Source organism: Schistocerca gregaria, chromosome 11 (assembly GCF_023897955.1).
Source record: "Schistocerca gregaria isolate iqSchGreg1 chromosome 11, iqSchGreg1.2, whole genome shotgun sequence".
NCBI lineage: Eukaryota > Metazoa > Arthropoda > Insecta > Orthoptera > Acrididae > Schistocerca > Schistocerca gregaria.
In genome coordinates this window covers 100,649,984-100,668,858 of record NC_064930.1, presented here as the reverse complement: position 1 = coordinate 100,668,858, position 18,875 = coordinate 100,649,984, and the positions used below count along the sequence as shown (strand labels likewise).

At 44.3% G+C, this 18,875-nt stretch overlaps 1 protein-coding gene and 1 non-coding gene across 7 annotated transcripts in view; both read left to right on the top strand.

Annotated features, from left to right (window-relative positions):
* The window catches only part of LOC126295227 (neprilysin-2-like), a 229,318-nt gene that overhangs the window by 139,282 nt on the left and 71,161 nt on the right, over positions 1–18,875 (top strand). For all 6 annotated transcript variants that reach the window (XM_049987572.1, XM_049987574.1, XM_049987573.1 and 3 more), the window contains one exon: positions 4,699–4,916. In XM_049987572.1, coding sequence (XP_049843529.1) covers positions 4,699–4,916 — 218 coding nt within the window. The remainder of the gene's footprint in view (positions 1–4,698; positions 4,917–18,875) is intronic.
* Positions 18,630–18,748, top strand: LOC126295555 (5S ribosomal RNA). Its single transcript, XR_007552507.1, has one exon. It is a non-coding gene; the product is annotated as a 5S ribosomal RNA (ribosomal RNA).

Here is an 18,875-nt window from a genome sequence, read left to right as displayed (position 1 = left end):
TTCTCCTCTAGACATTCCTTATTAGCCATTTTGTATTTTGCCCAATATATTTCTTTATATTCCTGAATTAGGTGGAGTATGCGTGGGGAAATTGGAGTCAGAAGAATTTGTAATCAAGAACAGACTTAAGCGGGGAGATGCTCTGTCTCCGCTACTTTTTAATTTAGTCCTTGAATACATTGTATGAATGGCAGCAGATAATTCAGAGGGTGTGGAGTTAAATGGAAATATTAAGATATTAGGGTATGAAGATGATCTAAACATCATTAGCAATAGGAAAGTATCTGTAACAGAAAATGTGAATACGTTAATCAAAGCTAGTGAAGATGTAGGTCTAAGGATAAGTGAAGACAAAAGTAAATACCTGGTTACTACTAGAATGCCAACAGCAGTAGATAAGGATGTGTTAAGAGTTGGAGACATTCAGTTTGAAAAAGTGAACACATTTAAGTATCTAGGTGTGGACACCACATCGAGAAATGAGACTGAATCCGAACTGAAGAAGAGGTTGCGGGCGGGAAATGAGTGCTACTTCTCACTGAATAGATTACTTTCATCACAGATATTGTCTAGGAATTTAAAGATTAGAATATACAAAACTACTATTCTACCAGTTATGCTGTATGGGTGTGAGACTTGGTCTCTCACTGTGCAAAATGAAAAGCCGTTTCGAGTATTTGAAAACAAAATTTTGAGGAAAATTTTCGGAGCAAAAAGGGATGACATTAGTGGAGAGTGGCGAAAACTGAACAACGAAGAGGTTCACGTGCTCTATTCAAGCCCTGACATAATCACTATTATGCAATCACATAGGCTGCGATGGGCGGGTCACATAGCTCGAATGAATGAGAGCAGGGCAGTGCGCAGAGTATTGGTAGGGCAGATAGCGTCCCCAGTGAGGCAATAAGAAAACACTTAAAAAACAGTATTTATAAAGAAGAGACGTTTAAAACTTGAATGATACAGATTTTTTATAATGTACCCTCAAAATAATAATTTCTCTGTGTAAGTTCTGAGTGCAAAGAAATATAACAAAATGATGTAAAGAGACGACAAGATACGCTCTTTTGTTAATTTTTAGTGGTTTTCACTTCTTCTCTTGTCTTGGTTGTGTGTAGGCGGACATCTTGCGAGTGCTGGCAAATGTAAGCATATTTGCACGACTTAAGCGGACAATATATTGATTTAATATCATTGTTCGCTTTTAATTTCTAAGAGGAGATCCCGATTTCAAATCTGCCTACTTTGAATTAACCTGCATTCAAGTAATTTACAGTTCAACAATCGCAGCGGCCGATGCAGCCAACGGCGCCATTACGTGGCGATATTAACTTATAAAATTTAGCGGAAGCGAAATGCTCGCCCGCTATTAACGTAATACACATTTTTCTCCACAGCCGCACGAAGTTGCAGAAAATACGTAGCTTTAAGACTCTTATTTTCAGTACCATAGCCGAGAGCCATAGACAGGACGCCGACTAAAATACAACGGTTAACGGAGGTGAGAGAAAATACTCTCTCGCGTTTGTGTGGGCCGCAATTGTAATTAATAACTAAATATTTCTTGCTTTAAAGTGAACTGACTAGCCGAGGAAATTAATATGAAAAGTTTATTCCAATGATCAACTTGTATGCCCATTAACGTAACAAATAATTTAAGATTAATATTGTTAAAGAGGAGAACTTCACAAAAGCATATAACCGTAATTCAAAATTGAATGAAATATCATTTTCATTGAGGCCCACCACGTAAGTCGGCGACAATAAAAATAATAAACATAATAATAATAATATATTAAAATTACGACGGCCGACGGACGCGAGAGGCACTTAGAGGGAAAAAGTCCTGTGGAGAGACCGGGGCGCAGATGGGAGGACAATTTGAGGAACCTAGGCATTGAAGGTGAATGGAAGGAAATAGCCCAAGACAGGGACAGATGGCGAAAATACGTTGCTGCGGTAATGGACTCTCGAGACCAGTATGACCAGTGAGTGAGTGAGCGATTCCTGTATTCCCTTTTGCGAGCATCGTTTACTACAGTTTTGTGTTTTTTCGTTTTGTCAATCAGGTTCAATAGCGTTATCCAGTGATTTTTACTTGCCGTTTTGTTTATTCCATCCTCTGCTGTTTTCAGTATTTCATCTCTCAAAACCACCCATCTGACTTCCATTGCTTTCCTTTCCCAGGTTTCCGTCAGTTGTTATCTAATGCACCCTCTCAAACTCTCAACGGTCAGTCGCTGTTTTAAATTGTCCAGGCTCAATCTCCTTAATTCGCTGCATTCCTTCAATTTTTTCAGTTATCATCTGCGTTTCACGATCAGTTTCACATTGAAATTAGGCTTTTAATTTTTCCTCCTATCTATGTAGTTCTCAATTCGTTCGAGCAATCAGTCATTCATAATATGAAACACAGTCGTAGCTCATTCACTCAAATGATTCAGAAATTTTACTTGTTAGAATGAAATCAGGCGATGATTCTTCTTCTCTGGAGGCTCGCGCAGTCTGCTAATCTGTACAAATAAAATGCCTCGTAATTTTTGGGATCGTTGTATAATCAGTCGGGAAACCTCAGATCAAGGGGATATTTGATTTGACGAAGTTTAACCTTCCAAAGAAGTAATGGAGCTCTTGGATTATTAAATGCAGGTTCGTATCCAGTCTTTCGGAAGTTCCCTTATGATTAACAACTACGCAATATATGAATGAATATCATTAATTCTCAAATGTCAAATACACACCTTTTGTATGAAGGAGCAATATATATATATATATATATATATATATATATATATATATATATATATATATATATATATATATATATATATATATACTCCTGGAAATTGAAATAAGAACACCGTGAATTCATTGAATTCATTGTCCCACGAAGGGGAAACTTTATTGACACATTCCTGAGGTCAGATACATCACATGATCACACTGACAGAACCACAGGCACATAGACACAGGCAACAGAGCATGCACAATGTCGGCACTAGTAAAGTGTATATCCACCTTTCGCAGCAATGCAGGCTGCTATTCTCCCGTGGAGACGATCGTAGAGATGCTGGATGTAGTCCTGTGGAACGGCTTGCCATGCCATTTCCACCTGGCGCCTCAGTTGGACCAGCGTTCGTGCTGGACGTGCAGACCGCGTGAGACGACGCTTCATCCAGTCCCAAACATGCTCAATGGGGGACAGATCCGGAGATCTTGCTGGCCAGGGTAGTTGACTTACACCTTCTAGAGCACGTTGGGTGGCACGGGATACATGCGGACGTGCATTGTCCTGTTGGAACAGCAAGTTCCCTTGCCGGTCTAGGAATGGTAGAACGATGGGTTCGATGACGGTTTGGATGTACCGTGCACTATTCAGTGTCCCCTCGACGATCACCAGAGGTGTACGACCAGTGTAGGAGATCGCCACCCACACCATGATGCCGGGTGTTGGCCCTGTGTGCCTCGGTCGTATGCAGTCCTGATTGTGGCGCTCACCTTTACGGCGCCAAACACGCATACGACCATCATTGGCACCAAGGCAGAAGCGAGTCTCATCGCTGAAGACGACACGTCTCCATTCGTCCCTCCATTCACACCTGTCGCGACACCACTGGAGGCGGGCTGCACGATGTGGGGGCGTGAGCGGAAGACGGCCTAACGGTGTGCGGGACCGTAGCCCAGCTTCATGGAGACGGTTGCGAATGGTCCTCGCCGATACCCCAGGAGCAACAGTGTCCCTAATTTGCTGGGAAGTAGCGGTGCGGTCCCCTACAGCACTGCGTAGGATCCTACGGTCTTGGCGTGCATCCGTGCGTCGCTGCGGTCCGGTCCCAGGTCGACGGGCACGTGCACCTTCCGCCGACCACTGGCGACAACATCGATGTACTGTGGAGACCTCACGCCCCACGTGTTGAGCAATTCGGCGGTACGTCCACCCGGCCTCCTGCATGCCCACTATACGCCCTCGCTCAAAGTCCGTCAACTGCACATACGGTTCACGTCCACGCTGTCGCGGCATGCTACCAGTGTTAAAGACTGCGATGGAGCTCCGTATGCCACGGCAAACTGGCTGACACTGACGGCGGCGGTGCACAAATGCTGCGCAGCTAGCGCCATTCGACGGCCAACACCGCGGTTCCTGGTGTGTCCGCTGTGCCGTGCGTGTGATCATTGCTTGTACAGCCCTCTCGCAGTGTCCGGAGCAAGTATGGTGGGTCTGACACACCGGTGTCAATGTATTCTTTTTTCCATTTCCAGGAGTGTTATATATATATATATATATATATATATATATATATATATATATATATATATATATATATTTCCCTTTTAATCGTACAGTTCGTCTCACTCATCTTTTGTCATAAATCTCAATGTTCAGATTACAGTTCTTGAAACCAAGCTCAGGCTGATCGGCACAAAGGCAATCTCGGAAGCCTTTTTTCTAACAACCAACAGAGAGAGTACTACAAAGAATAATTATGCGCTCATGGCATAGCTATTGTATGAAACTACTTTGCGCATGGATTCTGCGAGTATGGAGATAGAAAATTAGTAAACGTCATTCAAGGGTAGAATTGTATCAGAATAATTCATCGAATATAAAGAGATATTGCAGGCTGTTTTTCTTAAAGTCTGATAGAATGGTCCACGCACAGGGTCGATGGTCATGACACTGCCGCCACTGTTCCACAGATCTCGCTGCCACAGGAGGCACGGCGCAACGTGACGCAGCTGTACAACCCGCGCACTGTAGAGCAGCTGCAGAAAGACTACCCATCAGTACCGTGGCTGGAGTACCTGAGGACACTGCTGCCCCCGCACGTCGCCGTCACCAGCGATGAGGTGGCCATCGTCTCGGCACCGTCCTACCTAAAGAGCCTCGAGGTCCTGCTCGGCCACACCCCCAAGAGGTACGTTGCGGCCAGGGCTTGGGCAGGCTGCCCGAGCTCTGCTTCCACATCAGAGTAAATGCGTGGCAAGCCATAGTACGGCACACAGCAGAGGGTACGTTATATCTGTTTCATTTGTGTACTGGGCGACAGCAGACTGACTGTCTAAATGTCTCTGCATGCACGTTGATCTCTCATAAACTTGAGGTGTATGGTAGTGACAGCACTTGCCTTAATTTAAACAAAAGAGTTTCACAAGAATTGCTTTGTCTTTCCCCTGAAGATTCCTACATAACTTCCCTGAACATACACTACTGGCCATTAAAATTGCTACACCAAGAAGAAATGCAGATGATAAACGGGTAATCATTGGAAAAATATATTATACTAAAACTGACATGTGATTACATTTTCACGCAATTTGGGTGCATAGATCCTGAGAAGTCAGTATCCAGAACAACCACCTCTCACCGTAATAACGGCCTTGATACGCCTAGGCATCGAGTCAAACAGAGCTCGGATGACGTGTACAGGTACAGCTGCCCATGCAGCTTCAACACGATACCACAATTCGTCAAGAGTAGTGACTGGTGTATTGTGACGAGCCAGTTGCTCGGCCGCCATTGACCAGACGTTTTCAGTTGGTGAGTGACCTGGAGAATGTGCTGGCCAGGGCAGCAGTCGAACATTTTCTGTATCCAGAAAGGCCCGTACAGGACCTGCGGCATGCGGTCGTGCATTATCCTACTGAAATGTAGGGTTTCGCAGGGATCGAATGAAGGGTATAGCCACGGGTCGTAACACATCTGAAATGTAACGTCCACTGTTCAAAGTGCCGTTAATGCGAACAAGACCGAGACGTGTAACCCATACCATCACGCTGAGTGATACACCAGTATGGCGATGACGAATTCCAATGTGCGTTCACCGCGATGTCGCCAAACACGGATGCGACCATCACGATGCTGTAAACAGAACCTGGATTCATCCGAAAAAATGACGTTTCGCCATTCGTGCACCCAGGTCCGTTATCGAGTACACCACCACAGGCGCTCCTGTCTGTGATGCAGCGTCAAGGGTAACCGCAGCCACAGTCTCCGAGCTGTGCTGCTGCAAGCGTCGTCGACCTGTTCGTGCAGATGGTTGTTGTCTTGAAAACGTCCCCATTTGTCGCCTCAGGGATTGAGATGTGGCTGCACGATCCGTTAAAGCCATGGGGATAAGATGCCTGTCATCTCGACTATAGTGATATGAGGCCGTTGGGATCCAGCACGGCCTTCCGTATTACCCTCCTGAACCCACCGATTCCATATTCTGCTAACAGTCATTGGATCTCGACCAACGCGAGCAGCAATGTCGCCATACGATAAACCGCAATCGCGATATGCTACAATCCGACATTGGGACTCATTTCTCCTCCTGCTTACACGAGGCATCACGACAACGTTTCACCAGGCAACGCCGGTCAACTGCTGCTTGTGTATGAGAAATCAGTTGCAAAGTTTCCTCATGTCAGCACGTTGTAGGAGTCGCCACCGGCACCAACCTTGTGTGAATGCTCTGAAAAGCTAATCATTTGCATATCACAGCATCTTTTTCCTGTCAGTTAAATTTCACGTCTGTAGCATGGCTTCTTCTTGGTGTAGCAATTTTAATGACCAGTAGTGCATATACACTGAAGCGCCAAAGAAATTTTTATAGGGTTGCGTATTCCAATACAGACATATGTAAACAGGCCAGAATTTGGCGCTGTTGTCAGCAATGCCTGTATAAGACAAGTCTCTGTTGCAGTTGTTAAGTTACTAGGCCCTACTGCTGCAGTGGACAGTCATCAACACTTAAGTGAGTTTGAACTTGGTTTTATAGTCGGCGCACATGCGATGGGACACAGCATCTCTGAGTTAGCTATGAAGTGCGGATTTTCCTGTACAACCATTTCATACGTGTACCGTGAATATCAGGAATCTGGTAAAACATCAACTCTCCAACATCGTTGGGGCCGGAAAAAGATCCTGCAAGAATGGGACCGACAATGACTGAAGACAATCATTCCATGTGACAGAAGTGCAACCCTTCCTCAGATTTCTGCAGATATCAGTGCTGAGCTGTCAGCAAGTGGGTGAGCATGTGAACCATTCAACAAAACATCATTGATAAGGGCTTCCGGAGTCGAAGGCCCACTCCTGTGCCCTCGATAACAGCATGATTCAAAGCTCAACGCATCGCCTGAGCCCGTCAACACCGACATTGGACTGTTGATGACTGAAAACATGTAGCCTGGTCAGACAGGTCTCGTTTCAAACTGTATCGAGCAGATGGACATGTGTGGGGATGGAGATAACCTCATGAATCCATGGATCCTGCGTATCAGAAAGGGGACTGTTCAAGCTGGTGGAGGCTCTGCAATGGTGTAGGGCTTGTGCAGTTGGAGTGATATGGGAGCCCTGATACGTCTAGATACAACTCTGACACGTGACATGTTCATAAGCATCCTGTCTGGTCACCTGCATCCATTTGCGTCCATTGCGTATTCCGACGGACTTGGGCAATTCCAGCAGAACAATGCGGCACACCACGCGTCCACAATTGCTACAGAGTGTCTCCAGGGACACTCTTCTGGGTTTGAATACTTCCGCTGGCCACCAAACTCCCCAGACATGAACATTGTTGAGCATATCTGGGATGGCTTGCAATGTGCTGTTCAGAAGAGATCTCCACCCCTTCGAAGGGTCGTCGAGCAGACGCGCAAAACTATAGACCTATATCTCTGACGTCGATCTGTTGTAGAATTTCAGAACATGTTTTTTGCTCGAGTATCGTGTCTTTTTTGGAAACCCAGAATCTACTCTGTAGGAATCGACATGGCTTCCGGAAACAGCGATCGTGTGAGACCCAACTCGCTTTATTTGTTCATGAGATCCCGAAAATATTAGATACCGGCTCCCAGGTAGGTGCTATTTTCCTTGATTTCCGGAAGGCGTTCGATACAGTTCCGCACTGTCGCCTGATAAACAAAGTAAGAGCCTATGGAATATCAGACCAGCTCTGTGGCTGGATTGAAGAGTTTTTAGCAAACAGAACACAGCATGTTGTTATCAATGGAGAGACGTCTACAGACGTTAAAGTAACCTCTGGCGTGCCACAGGGGAGTGTTATGGGACCATTGCTTTTCACAATATGTATAAATGACCTAGTAGATAATGTCGGAAGTTCCATGCGGCTTTTCGCGGATGATGCTGTAGTATACAGAGAAGTTGGAGCATTAGAAAATTGTAGCGAAATGCAGGAAGATCTGCAGCGGATAGGCACTTGGTGCAGGGAGTGGCAACTGACCCTTAACATAGACAAATGTAATGTATTGCGAATACATAGAAAGAAGGATCCTTTATTGTATGATTATTTGATAGCGGAACAAACACTGGTAGCAGTTAATTCTGTAAAATATCTGAGATTATGCGTGCGGAACGATTTGAACTGGAATGACCATATAAAATTAATTGTTGGTAAGGCGGGTACCAGGGTGAGATTCATTGGGGGAATCCTTAGAAAATGTAGTCCATCAACAAAGGAGGTGACTTACAAAACACTCGTTCGACCTATACTTGGGTATTGCTCATCAGTGTGGGATCCGTACCAGATCAGGTTGACGGTGGAGATACAGAAGATCCAAAGAAGAGCGGCGCGTTTCGTCACAGAGTTATTTGGTAACCGTGATAGCGTTACGGAGATGTTTAGCAAACTCAAGTGGCAGAGTCTGCAAGAGAGGCGCTCTGCATCGCGGTGTAGCTTGCTCGCCAGGTTTCGAAAGGGTGCGTTTCTGGATGAGGTATCGAATATACTGCTTCCCCCTACTTATACCTCCCGAGGATATCACGAATGTAAAATTAGAGAGATTCGAGCGCGCACGGAGGCTTGCAGGCAGTCGTTCTTCAGGCGAACCATACGCGACTGGAACAGAAAAGGGAGGTAATGACAGTGGCATGTAAAGTGCCCTCCACCACACACCATTGGGTGGCTTGCGGAGTATAAATGTAGATGCCGATGTACTCTTACGGAATTGTGGACAGCTCTGCAAGATTCATGTGTCAGTTCCTTGGAGCACTACTTCAGACATTAGTCAGGTTGTGGCCCTTCTGTGTGCTCGCGGGAGCCCTACACCATATTAGGCAGGTTTATTTGGCTGTTCAGCATGTAACACATTCATATGGACTGTACCAACATGTTGTGAGGCTAGCCAACACCTACTTCATAAACTGTAACTACATAATTGAACTTGTTGAATAGGATCTCGTAAGTGATTTGTTAAGCAAATGCACCACATCTTCCCAGAACTCTTCATAGAAGTCTTCCATTCGGATCGTATAATGCTGATTGTGCGTGATCGTCTCACTGTACATCCTCTCAGTACCGGGTGGTTAAAATTAATGTTCAGTTACTCCTGCGGTTCACTGTTGGCTGCATCTATATGGCATCAAACCTTGATATGTAGGCTAACGTATTAATGTGGAACTGATTTCTGCTTGAAAAAAAAAAAATAGTTCCCGTTTTGGCCACCAGGCGCAAATCTGGCACTGTACACAGTTTGTGTGATGGCGTTATATCCATACTGTCATTTGACAAGCCGTGACGTGAGTGAACACTGTGGCTATCGAGAGGAGAGACTGTGTGCTGTTAGTGAAACAGAGCTCCATTGAGGGATTGTCGCCAACTGGAAGGGCTGAGGAAGGCCTGATATCATCAAATGGTTTAAAGAAGATGATGATTAGATTCGACAACATGGTATCTGAAAGAGAAAGGAATCCCATCCGAGAGGAAGTTAGTGATGAGGTTGCTGTTGCCGTAACTGACTGTGCAGCACATGCCATTGGTAATGCTAATACCCGTGCACTCTCAGGAGAGTTGTCCATCCCAAAGTCAACAGTACAGAAAGTTCTGTAGTCTGATTAACAGTGCTACCAGTAGAAGATCCAGACGGTGCACCAACTGAAATGTCTGACTGTATCCACGTTCTGAATTTCGTCTTCGATTTCTGGCACGGATCAAAGTTGATGACATGTGGCCAGACAATATTCAATGGAGCGACGAGGCAGATTTTACACTACAGGCCGCATACACAGCACTGCCAAATTAAGGGGTACCATTAAGCCACGTGTTGTGTGCAAAGAGCGACGGCACTTGTTGTATGTAACTGTGTGGTGTTGATTCACAAGCACGTTTATTGCCAGTTGCAGGGTTACGTGGCTTTATGCTTAATTATAGACTTACAGTTTCATCAGTTGATTTGTTTCCACCAGGTAATGCCCGCAGTTTACGTCCTTCTTCGTTGCTGAGCGATGTATCACTTTCCTTTCTGACGCCGCAACTCTTCCTTTCCTACATCTTTACTACTTTTTATCTATATAAATGATGAACTATTGGTTTTGCCGTTTAACACCTTTTTAATAACTGTGGAAGTATTACAGGCATCGGGTCCCACTAATGTGTCACCTGCCTACACGTTTTTACATGAACCTTTGAAGACTCGATCGATCTGTTTACAAAGAGAAAGGAGAATATCTCTTCCTTTGACGTGGCCCAACAACGACCTAGGAAGCTCGTCGCCGCCCAGGCTCTTCCATGGCTCGCGGTAGTTTGCAGAATTTGTTTTACTCCTTGCGCACTTGCCGTTACGTCGAACTTTCGTCATGATCGTTGGGCAACGTCTTCCACATTATTTGCAACATAAATAAACTTTCTTCCCACAGTATTTCTGTAAACCCAAAAACAAACTTAAAGAACATAACAATAATAACTTTTCTTGCAATTTTTCGTCTAAGTCTTGGTCGATTTAATGAGAGGTTGGACACGCCTAAGCCTTGTGGTACCACACAGTCAACTCATCTTGAAACAGAATACACTCAGAGGACCTGACAGGTGTACCGTCACTTTGCACGTTATCGAGACCTCCTCGTATGGCGTGTCATTCCTGTTTTGGAAGAGTGCAGCTGTGTGGAAACCACTGTTTTCATGCAAGATGGGTTAACACCTCGTTATAGTCGCCCAGTGAAAGATCTGTTTGCCGGCCGGTGTGGCCGAGCGGTTCTAGGCGCTTCCGTCTGGAACCGCGCGACCGCTACGGTCGCAGGTTCGAATCCTGCCTCGGGCATGGATGTGTGTGATGTCCTTAGGTTAGTTAGGTTGAAGTAGTTCTAAGTTCTAGGGGACTGATGACCTCAGATGTTAAGTCCTATAGTGCTCAGAGCCATTTGAACCATTTGAACCAATGATCTGCTTAGTGCAACCTACCACGAACGTGTTATGGAGAGGTCTTCCCGATGTGTGGTCTGCAAGATGACCTGATCTGAATCAATGTGAATTTCTCCCTGGGAATATCTAAATGAGTGTGTTTACCAGGGACATTTTTGCTCTCTACCCGGTCTGAAGGTCAGTATGCAGGAACACGTTTCTGATTGCAGCAGAATTACTGAGAGCAACTGTCGATCATGTCGTTTTACGAATGCAGCATCTCGTCAGCGTCTGCAGCGCTTATCTTCAACGAATGACCTAAGCAGTGCTTAGTAATGAAATCGCCATTAGGCCTTTCTCACTTGTTTGTTCTCTTCTGCGCATGTGCCGTTTCTAATCCATTACATGTGGAAATATTTCTAGACATTTCTCTTGTATTCACAGCGCCAGATTTGCACCTGGTGGCCAAAATCGGAACTAATTTTTTTTACAGCTTTAATGCATTAGGGTATCTTCCAAGTTTCGGTGCCCTACAATAATCACAATCCACACAGGGTCTCTGTAGGTTGCTGCACTTTAATTATAATCGCTCCATACTATCCCTAAATTCTTACACTTTTAACATGCTCACTAATAATTTTGTAATCAGACACTTGCGAGCTTTTCTCTCTGTTGTAGGCATACTCTTTGACGTATGCACATTTAGAGACAACTGCTATTCACAACATCAAGTGGAAATGGTGTCCAAGACTTAACAGCAGTTCCTTACGGTCGTCCAACGACAGTGCTCTCCTCTTCAGGACAGCACAGTCAGCAAAGAATATTATTCCAGGTCATTCGTAAGTAGCCCCAGAAATTCGGAAGGTGGCTGGGCAAACACTACAGTACATAGAGAAAAGTATCACATACCAGTGGCCAGAGCAACTCTCCCAGTTTAGATTCCTGATTTGCACCATAGCGTAATTGCAGCAAACTCCAATAGGGGGTGGGTGTGACAAGGCATACAGTGGAGCAAGACATCAATTTTGTGTCCTCGAATTCGATAAATTCGAGTCAGTTGTGCTCGGTTGAGATGGTCCTACATTCACTAGTCGTAAAAATGCTCTCAGGTTTCAAACGAGTTGCCGCTGACAAGGGCTGACCCCTGTCCCCACTTCCTGCCGGTATGCATCATTTTGTGACTATTTTTATTACAACTGGAACACCATTCCTCGTAGACAGTCGGCATCAGTACACTAACAAATCGGACGACTTCAGTCGTGGTGTGATCGTTGGCATGTCCAAACAATGTAGCTCCCTCCTGCCATTCTGTCACATCTCCACATCGACCAGTCTTACTGTGCCGATTCCGTGCAGTTGTCTTCTACATAACACGTCACATCACTGCCAAGAATTATGTAAGTGGTGGAGGACACATCACCACATGGTACGAATTCTGCAGCATCTATATCACTTCAGCACTAGCAGAGTGCTCCATTAAGGAGATGAGTAATACCTTTTTCTCCCAGTGAGCATATGAAAGCGTAGTTTCGGATGGTTAAATTGAATTGATGGCAGGAATCGTTTGAGATACAATGACATGAATTGTGTACTTAGAGTCTAATTTGTTCTTGAGGTATGACATTATCTCAAAGTGACTGAAATACTTGTTATTAACACTGTCATATTAACAATGTCCAGTCAAATTAATTTGACCTGTCGAAGTCATGGGAAAACAACCTTCTGCATGTGCATTGAGAAACGCAGTGAGGTTCTGGAAGCTACCACAAAGGATGTTGTAGCAGCCCTTTTTCTGTTTTCGCTTTTTCGTCTAATTGGTGAAACTCTGATTTTATTTTTTTACACATTGACTGTCATTGAAGGGTTTTACGTTTATTTAATATTGTCCAGGCTAAGTGTCAGTTTGATTACTTTTAAAACCCAATGTTGAACGTGGGTCACTACACATATAATCTTCCCAACTCTGAGAGATAAAATCTTTAGCATCTTTACTACCAATGTTTACAGATGACGATACTTTAACCTTTCGTTCAATTGTTTTAGTTACAAATCATTAGTTGGTTCTTGGCATAGATTCCGTGACCTTAACGTTTATTAATCTAAGTTAAATTAATGTTCAAGAGTTGTATTATGTTTCAAATTAACAACGTCAGTTTATTGACAAGAATTATTAATAAATAGGTTCACTCATACGATCTCATTCAAATAAGTTGTTTAATTAGATGCCTAAGTAGGATTCCCGCTAGCATCAGAGATGTTAGATAATATCCTGTCACTTTCGGTAAATAAGTTATTTCTATTTAATATCCGGCAGCTGTCATTAACTGTGATCACTAGTCTCGTAAAGTTAAAGTTTCCCACTATCACAATTCAAAGTCCGAATCCGGTTAAAATTCTCAATTCAGTAAAGCGTTTAAATATTCACACGAGTTGACATTAAAGCCAAAGAGATTACTATTCACCTTCCCGTTTATCTAATCTGATAAATGTCCAAATTAAAGTCTTGAATTGACAGTCCTCAAAAACAATGTCGTCACGATCTATTCTTGATCCCCGTTTAATAAAGTCCCAATTGTTGTTCTCTAAAGCTGTACGTCCTAGATAACTTCCGAACTAGAACAGACTAGAGACTGGAGTATCGTAATTACAACGCCTAGAGTAAATATCTCTGGAGTGCGCATTGCGTTCTGCGCATGTTGTCAACATTAAACCAGGATTGTCATGTGTTTTCGGGACTTCTCTGTGCGTTTGAAGTTTATGATATCAAGAGTTTTTGTTGTGTTTTCACCGTTTGTTTATAGTTTAAGAGCGATGGTGAATTACTGTTGTTGCTACAGATGCAAAGAAAAATATGCGAAAGGAGGGACAGTAAATTTTCGTGGGTACATACCATGTAGCTCTAATTACAGTTATCATATTAGTAAGAGACACTGTATATGTTTAAAATTTCGAGACGCATTATAATTAAGGCTCGATTCTGCAGGCGTATTTTTGTACGATTTTATGACTATAAAATAGATATTACGCCTCGTACAAAAGCTTACAAACAATCGTTTAAACTCATAAATTTGCTAGTGGAACAGGAACTGGAATGGTTAGTTGTTTCAGCAAATATTATCCTCAATGCATTTATCAGTGACTTGTCGATTATGTATATAGATTAATCAGTCTACTATTTATTTAATAACCTGGGAGCAAGTACGTAAAATGCGTTAAATAAATACTTCAAAGTGTCACTAGTAAGAAAAATTGTGCTTCAGGTCGCAAAAACGAGAAAATAAATACGTAGAAATACCAGAAAAAAGAACGAATTAGCGGGGATGTAATCGCTAATGTGTGGCAAATTCGGTGTTTTTCGGACACTTGCAAAAGTTCTAGCGTACTGTCAAGTCGTTTTCCAAGACTATCACTGCAAACATGTACGGCAGGCTCTGTAATACTATAAAGTGCAGTATCATACCGTAAACTATCAAGAATCGAGTGCATATGAACTGTGACACCTATCTCAAAGAAGCAGGATATAATATCACTTGCTCTTAAAAGTTACGTCGCTGGTTTATTCTCGGTATCAAATGGATACTGTTAAAATGTCTGGGCAACGTATATAAATAATCCACGAGACGTACGAAAAGAATCCCTCTGTACTAGGGATGTAGTGACATTCTAAATATACAGGCCGTTATACAGACAAACACATGACGTCCCGAGAACACGTGACCAGGCCGGCAATGTATGTTGACAACACAAAATCTGTTCTGCGCATGTGAATGGTCACTCCAGAGATATTTACTCTATGTTACAACGTATGGCTATTTATACTTTAATAAACACTCTCTTTGGTGTCCCAGACCTACGTTCTATGACTATATCAGATTAGGGAAGGATAGGGAAAGAAGACGGCCGTGCCCTTTCAAAGGAACCATCGTAGCATTTGTCTGTAGCGATTTAGGGAAAACACAGAAAAACGTAAATCGGGATGGCCACATGCAAGTTCAGACCATCGTCCTCTTGAGTACAAGAGTAGCAGGACAAATTTCGTACTGGTGCATTTTGTTAGTGTGGGTTGCCTACATCAGGGGCAGGTATGCCCTCAAGGGCAAACCTATTGTTCTCCTTTGATTGACAGGTACTTAACCTATTTTTCTCCTTTGAATGACAGGTACTTAACCTATTTTTCTCCTTTGAATGACAGGTACTTAACCTATTGTTCTGCTAAAAGGATCTCTCCTTTTGCTTGACAGGCATTTAACCTATTGTTCCCCCTGCTTCCCTCCCCCTCATACCTATCCCTCAGGAAATGTCAGTCCTCGCTGCTACAGGTACACTTTCAAGTCTGAGTTATTGGAATAGCTCCTCTCACGATTATTAAATTGGTTGACTAATTAATTAAATCGATCAATCACTTAACCTCTCTCCCTCTGATAAACCCTCTCCCCTCACACCCTCCCTCCCAGAAACTGGCAGGAAGAAGACTCAGTTGATTGGCCATTTGGAGGGAATTCGATTGTATTGTATGGAATATTGTGTAAACAATTTATACAATGTATAGAATTGTTGTGTACATAGTTCCGAGTAGTCAGCACATACACAACTTTCCCACTAGAGCGCGCTCCGCTAAGCACAACAGCGCAGGCACAGCGCTCTTCCATCTCCGCACTACGAGATGGCGCTGCCTTAGAGACGGACCAAATTCTGCTTCCGCCGATCCGTATATTAATATGTAATGCAGCCAATGAGATTGCTGCTAACATAGAACCTTTTCTCCTCATGGATCACACTCGAGCAGTGGTACCTGAATGCTCGAGGTGTACAGACCTCCGATTACTCAGTCTGCATTAGTCTGCATTTGTCTGTACCAGTCTATAGTCAAGTTTCAGTCTGCACATAATAAGATTACCATATTCCTGTACATAGCCATGAAGATAAATGACTAGACCCTTTGTCAAGTATCGGAGATTCGGAGATATGTGAGAATAAGGTAAACGTACGAAGATCAAAGGAACTTCAGATTGTCAGTTGTAAACAGCATCCAGAATCAAGTTACGTAATGTCTATGGTTTCTATTATTTTAATAAATGTGTGTGAAAATTAATCAAGGTCTGTTTAAAGTTGGTCACCGTCAATCTGCTACTCTGAGCATGGAAGTCGCATTTCTATTGTCTGACCTAACGGCAGAAGATAAACACACCACGATAAGACCATGAGACATATTGCTGGCACTCGCATACTTCGTTAGAGCGACAAGTCAAATAATCTGATGGTGTGTCTACCGAAGGTCTTACAGTACGCACACCACAAGAATACTACATAGTTATTTATTGCAGTATATCGAATATAGGTAAAGAATTTGTCCAGTAATCGATTGCTGTGTATGGAATATTGTTTAAACAATTTGTACAATGTGAGGTATATTGTTTATTTAAACAATTTAGAGATTTCAAGGCAGAAAATCGATCACCATCCCCTGCCCCTTTCCCCCCCTCTATCTCTACCTGGAAACTGGCAGCTCAGGTGTTGGAGAGGAAGGATCTCATGAAGGGAAATTCAAGGGTATATAGTTTTTCTTTTATTTAAAAATATCAGTTTTTGGGGCTTTGATTTCACTTCTCTGCTGTTTGTACTGATGCAGGTCTTATGAGAAGTAATTACATCGATCGCATTTCTTTTTTCATTCCTACTGCGCAAGGAATGCCGTCACGATACACACACCACAGGTAATAACACACAGTTAAAAATCTTTCGATCGCGAAGCGTGCACCGCCCGCCGTCCCCTGGACCACACAGGACGCTACCGCACGCTCTCCCAGGAGTCGGGATGCACCGGCGGCCCCCTCGAAGTGACGATGTGGCCGTCAGCTCTACCGAACGAGGTGGCGCAGTGGTTTTCACACTGGACTCGCATTTGGGGGGATGACGGTTCAATCCCGCGTCCGGCCGTCCTGATTTAGGTTTTCCGTGATTTCCCTAAATCGCTGGGATGGTTCCTTTGAAAGGGCACTACCGACTTCCTTCCCCATCCTTCCCCAATCCGATGAGACCGATGACCTCGCTGCCTGGTCTCTTCCCCCAAACAACCCAACCCAACCCAACCCCAAGCCGTCAGCTCCAGAATCATGTGCAGGTGTCAAATCGGATGCTGCAAGGATGAGGCGGCGGCATCCCTTTTATACGTGGCACCTGACAATTTCCTGTCAAAATATGTGCTACCCTAGGCACCGCTGCTGCCGCGATGACGCAGAGCTGTGATGTGAATCCAGCGCTGAGAGAGAAGTAATTGGGCAGCCTGTCCGTTACTTATCAGTCCCTTCCCGGAATTCGTAAAGTGCTGCAAAAATAGTTAACCGTCGCTTTTTTAGGAGTGTTTGTGCTGTCTCAGCTTACCTGCATGGAAATTCCTGCCCTAACAGGACCTGTATACGAAAATAGCCCAGAATTACGCCGAATTCATTCTTCCTGATGGTCCTAACGAGACACCACGTGTTACCTTCCTCAGAGACGGTAAATGTTCTCATCGCTAACAGCCCGCCCTCATCATCTCTGCACGCTCACGAAAACACCGTTAATCCTAAAATCATTCTTGTTGTTTCGAGAGAGAGCACTGTCTAAGCACAGACGGTAAAATCAGAAAAAAATACGCAAACAGAATTCGGATCACTGTCCTGCAGAAGAGAGAAATGGCTGGAATTTTCGGCGTCCTGTAGCTATTGGTTTGGAGACTCCCTAATGCCACAGTGGTGGATGAGTTCAAAAATGGCTCTGAGCACTGTGGGACTTAACATCTGAGGTCATCAGTCTCCTAGATTTAGAACTACTTAAACCTAACATACTTAAGGACATCACACACATCCATGGCCGAGGCAGGATTCGAACCTGCGACCATAGCGGCCGCGCGGTTCCAGACTGTAGCGCCTAGAAGCGCTCGGCCACCCCGGTTGGCGGTTGATGAGTGACGGCATCCCTGCCAGAGATGGAAGTCTTTGAACACCCGCTTTCTCAGAACTTTACGTAGATACCTTGCCTCCATCTTGTTCGAATCAGTTTGGGGTAACTATAATCAAATATTAGGATTGCTGCCGCAGCCCGACACCGAGCAAAGTACTGGATGTGTCTCCTGTTTATGACCCTGGTTCTGTAATGAATCTCAGTATCTATAGCGCACTTAACTCTCCACGTACAAAACAAACAAAAAAATCTTCCATCCCCCTTACGACTATCGACGTTCTGAATCTATACCTCCGACACGATAGCACACACACTCATTTTCTCTGGTTGTGCCACAACATAAGCCACAGTAACATTACACTGCAGTATATACACATTTTACACAAACAGTGCAGTTATCTTTTATATCTGTACAGCGCCCAAAAAAATTATGGTAGGCCTACACTCACACGGTCCCAGGAGTACAGCGCCCCCCCCCCCTCCCGCCTCCCACCCCCCACCCCCCACCACGAAGTGGCGTGGGGAAGGCGAGCCAAAGGTTGCGTTTCATTGGCAGGACACTTGGAAGCCAACAGCCATACCATGTTGAATGCACCGGTTCTCGTCCGATCACCGAAGTCAAGCAACATCGGGCCCGGTTAGTACTTGGATGGGTGACCGCCTAGGGACACCGGGTGCTATTGGTTCCCCTTAATTTGCTCGCCGCGTTGGCCGTGCGGTTCTAGGCGCTACAGTCCGGAACCGCAGGACTGTTACGGTCGCAGGTTCGAATCCTGCCTCGCGCGTGGATGTGTGTGGTGTCCTTAGGTTAGT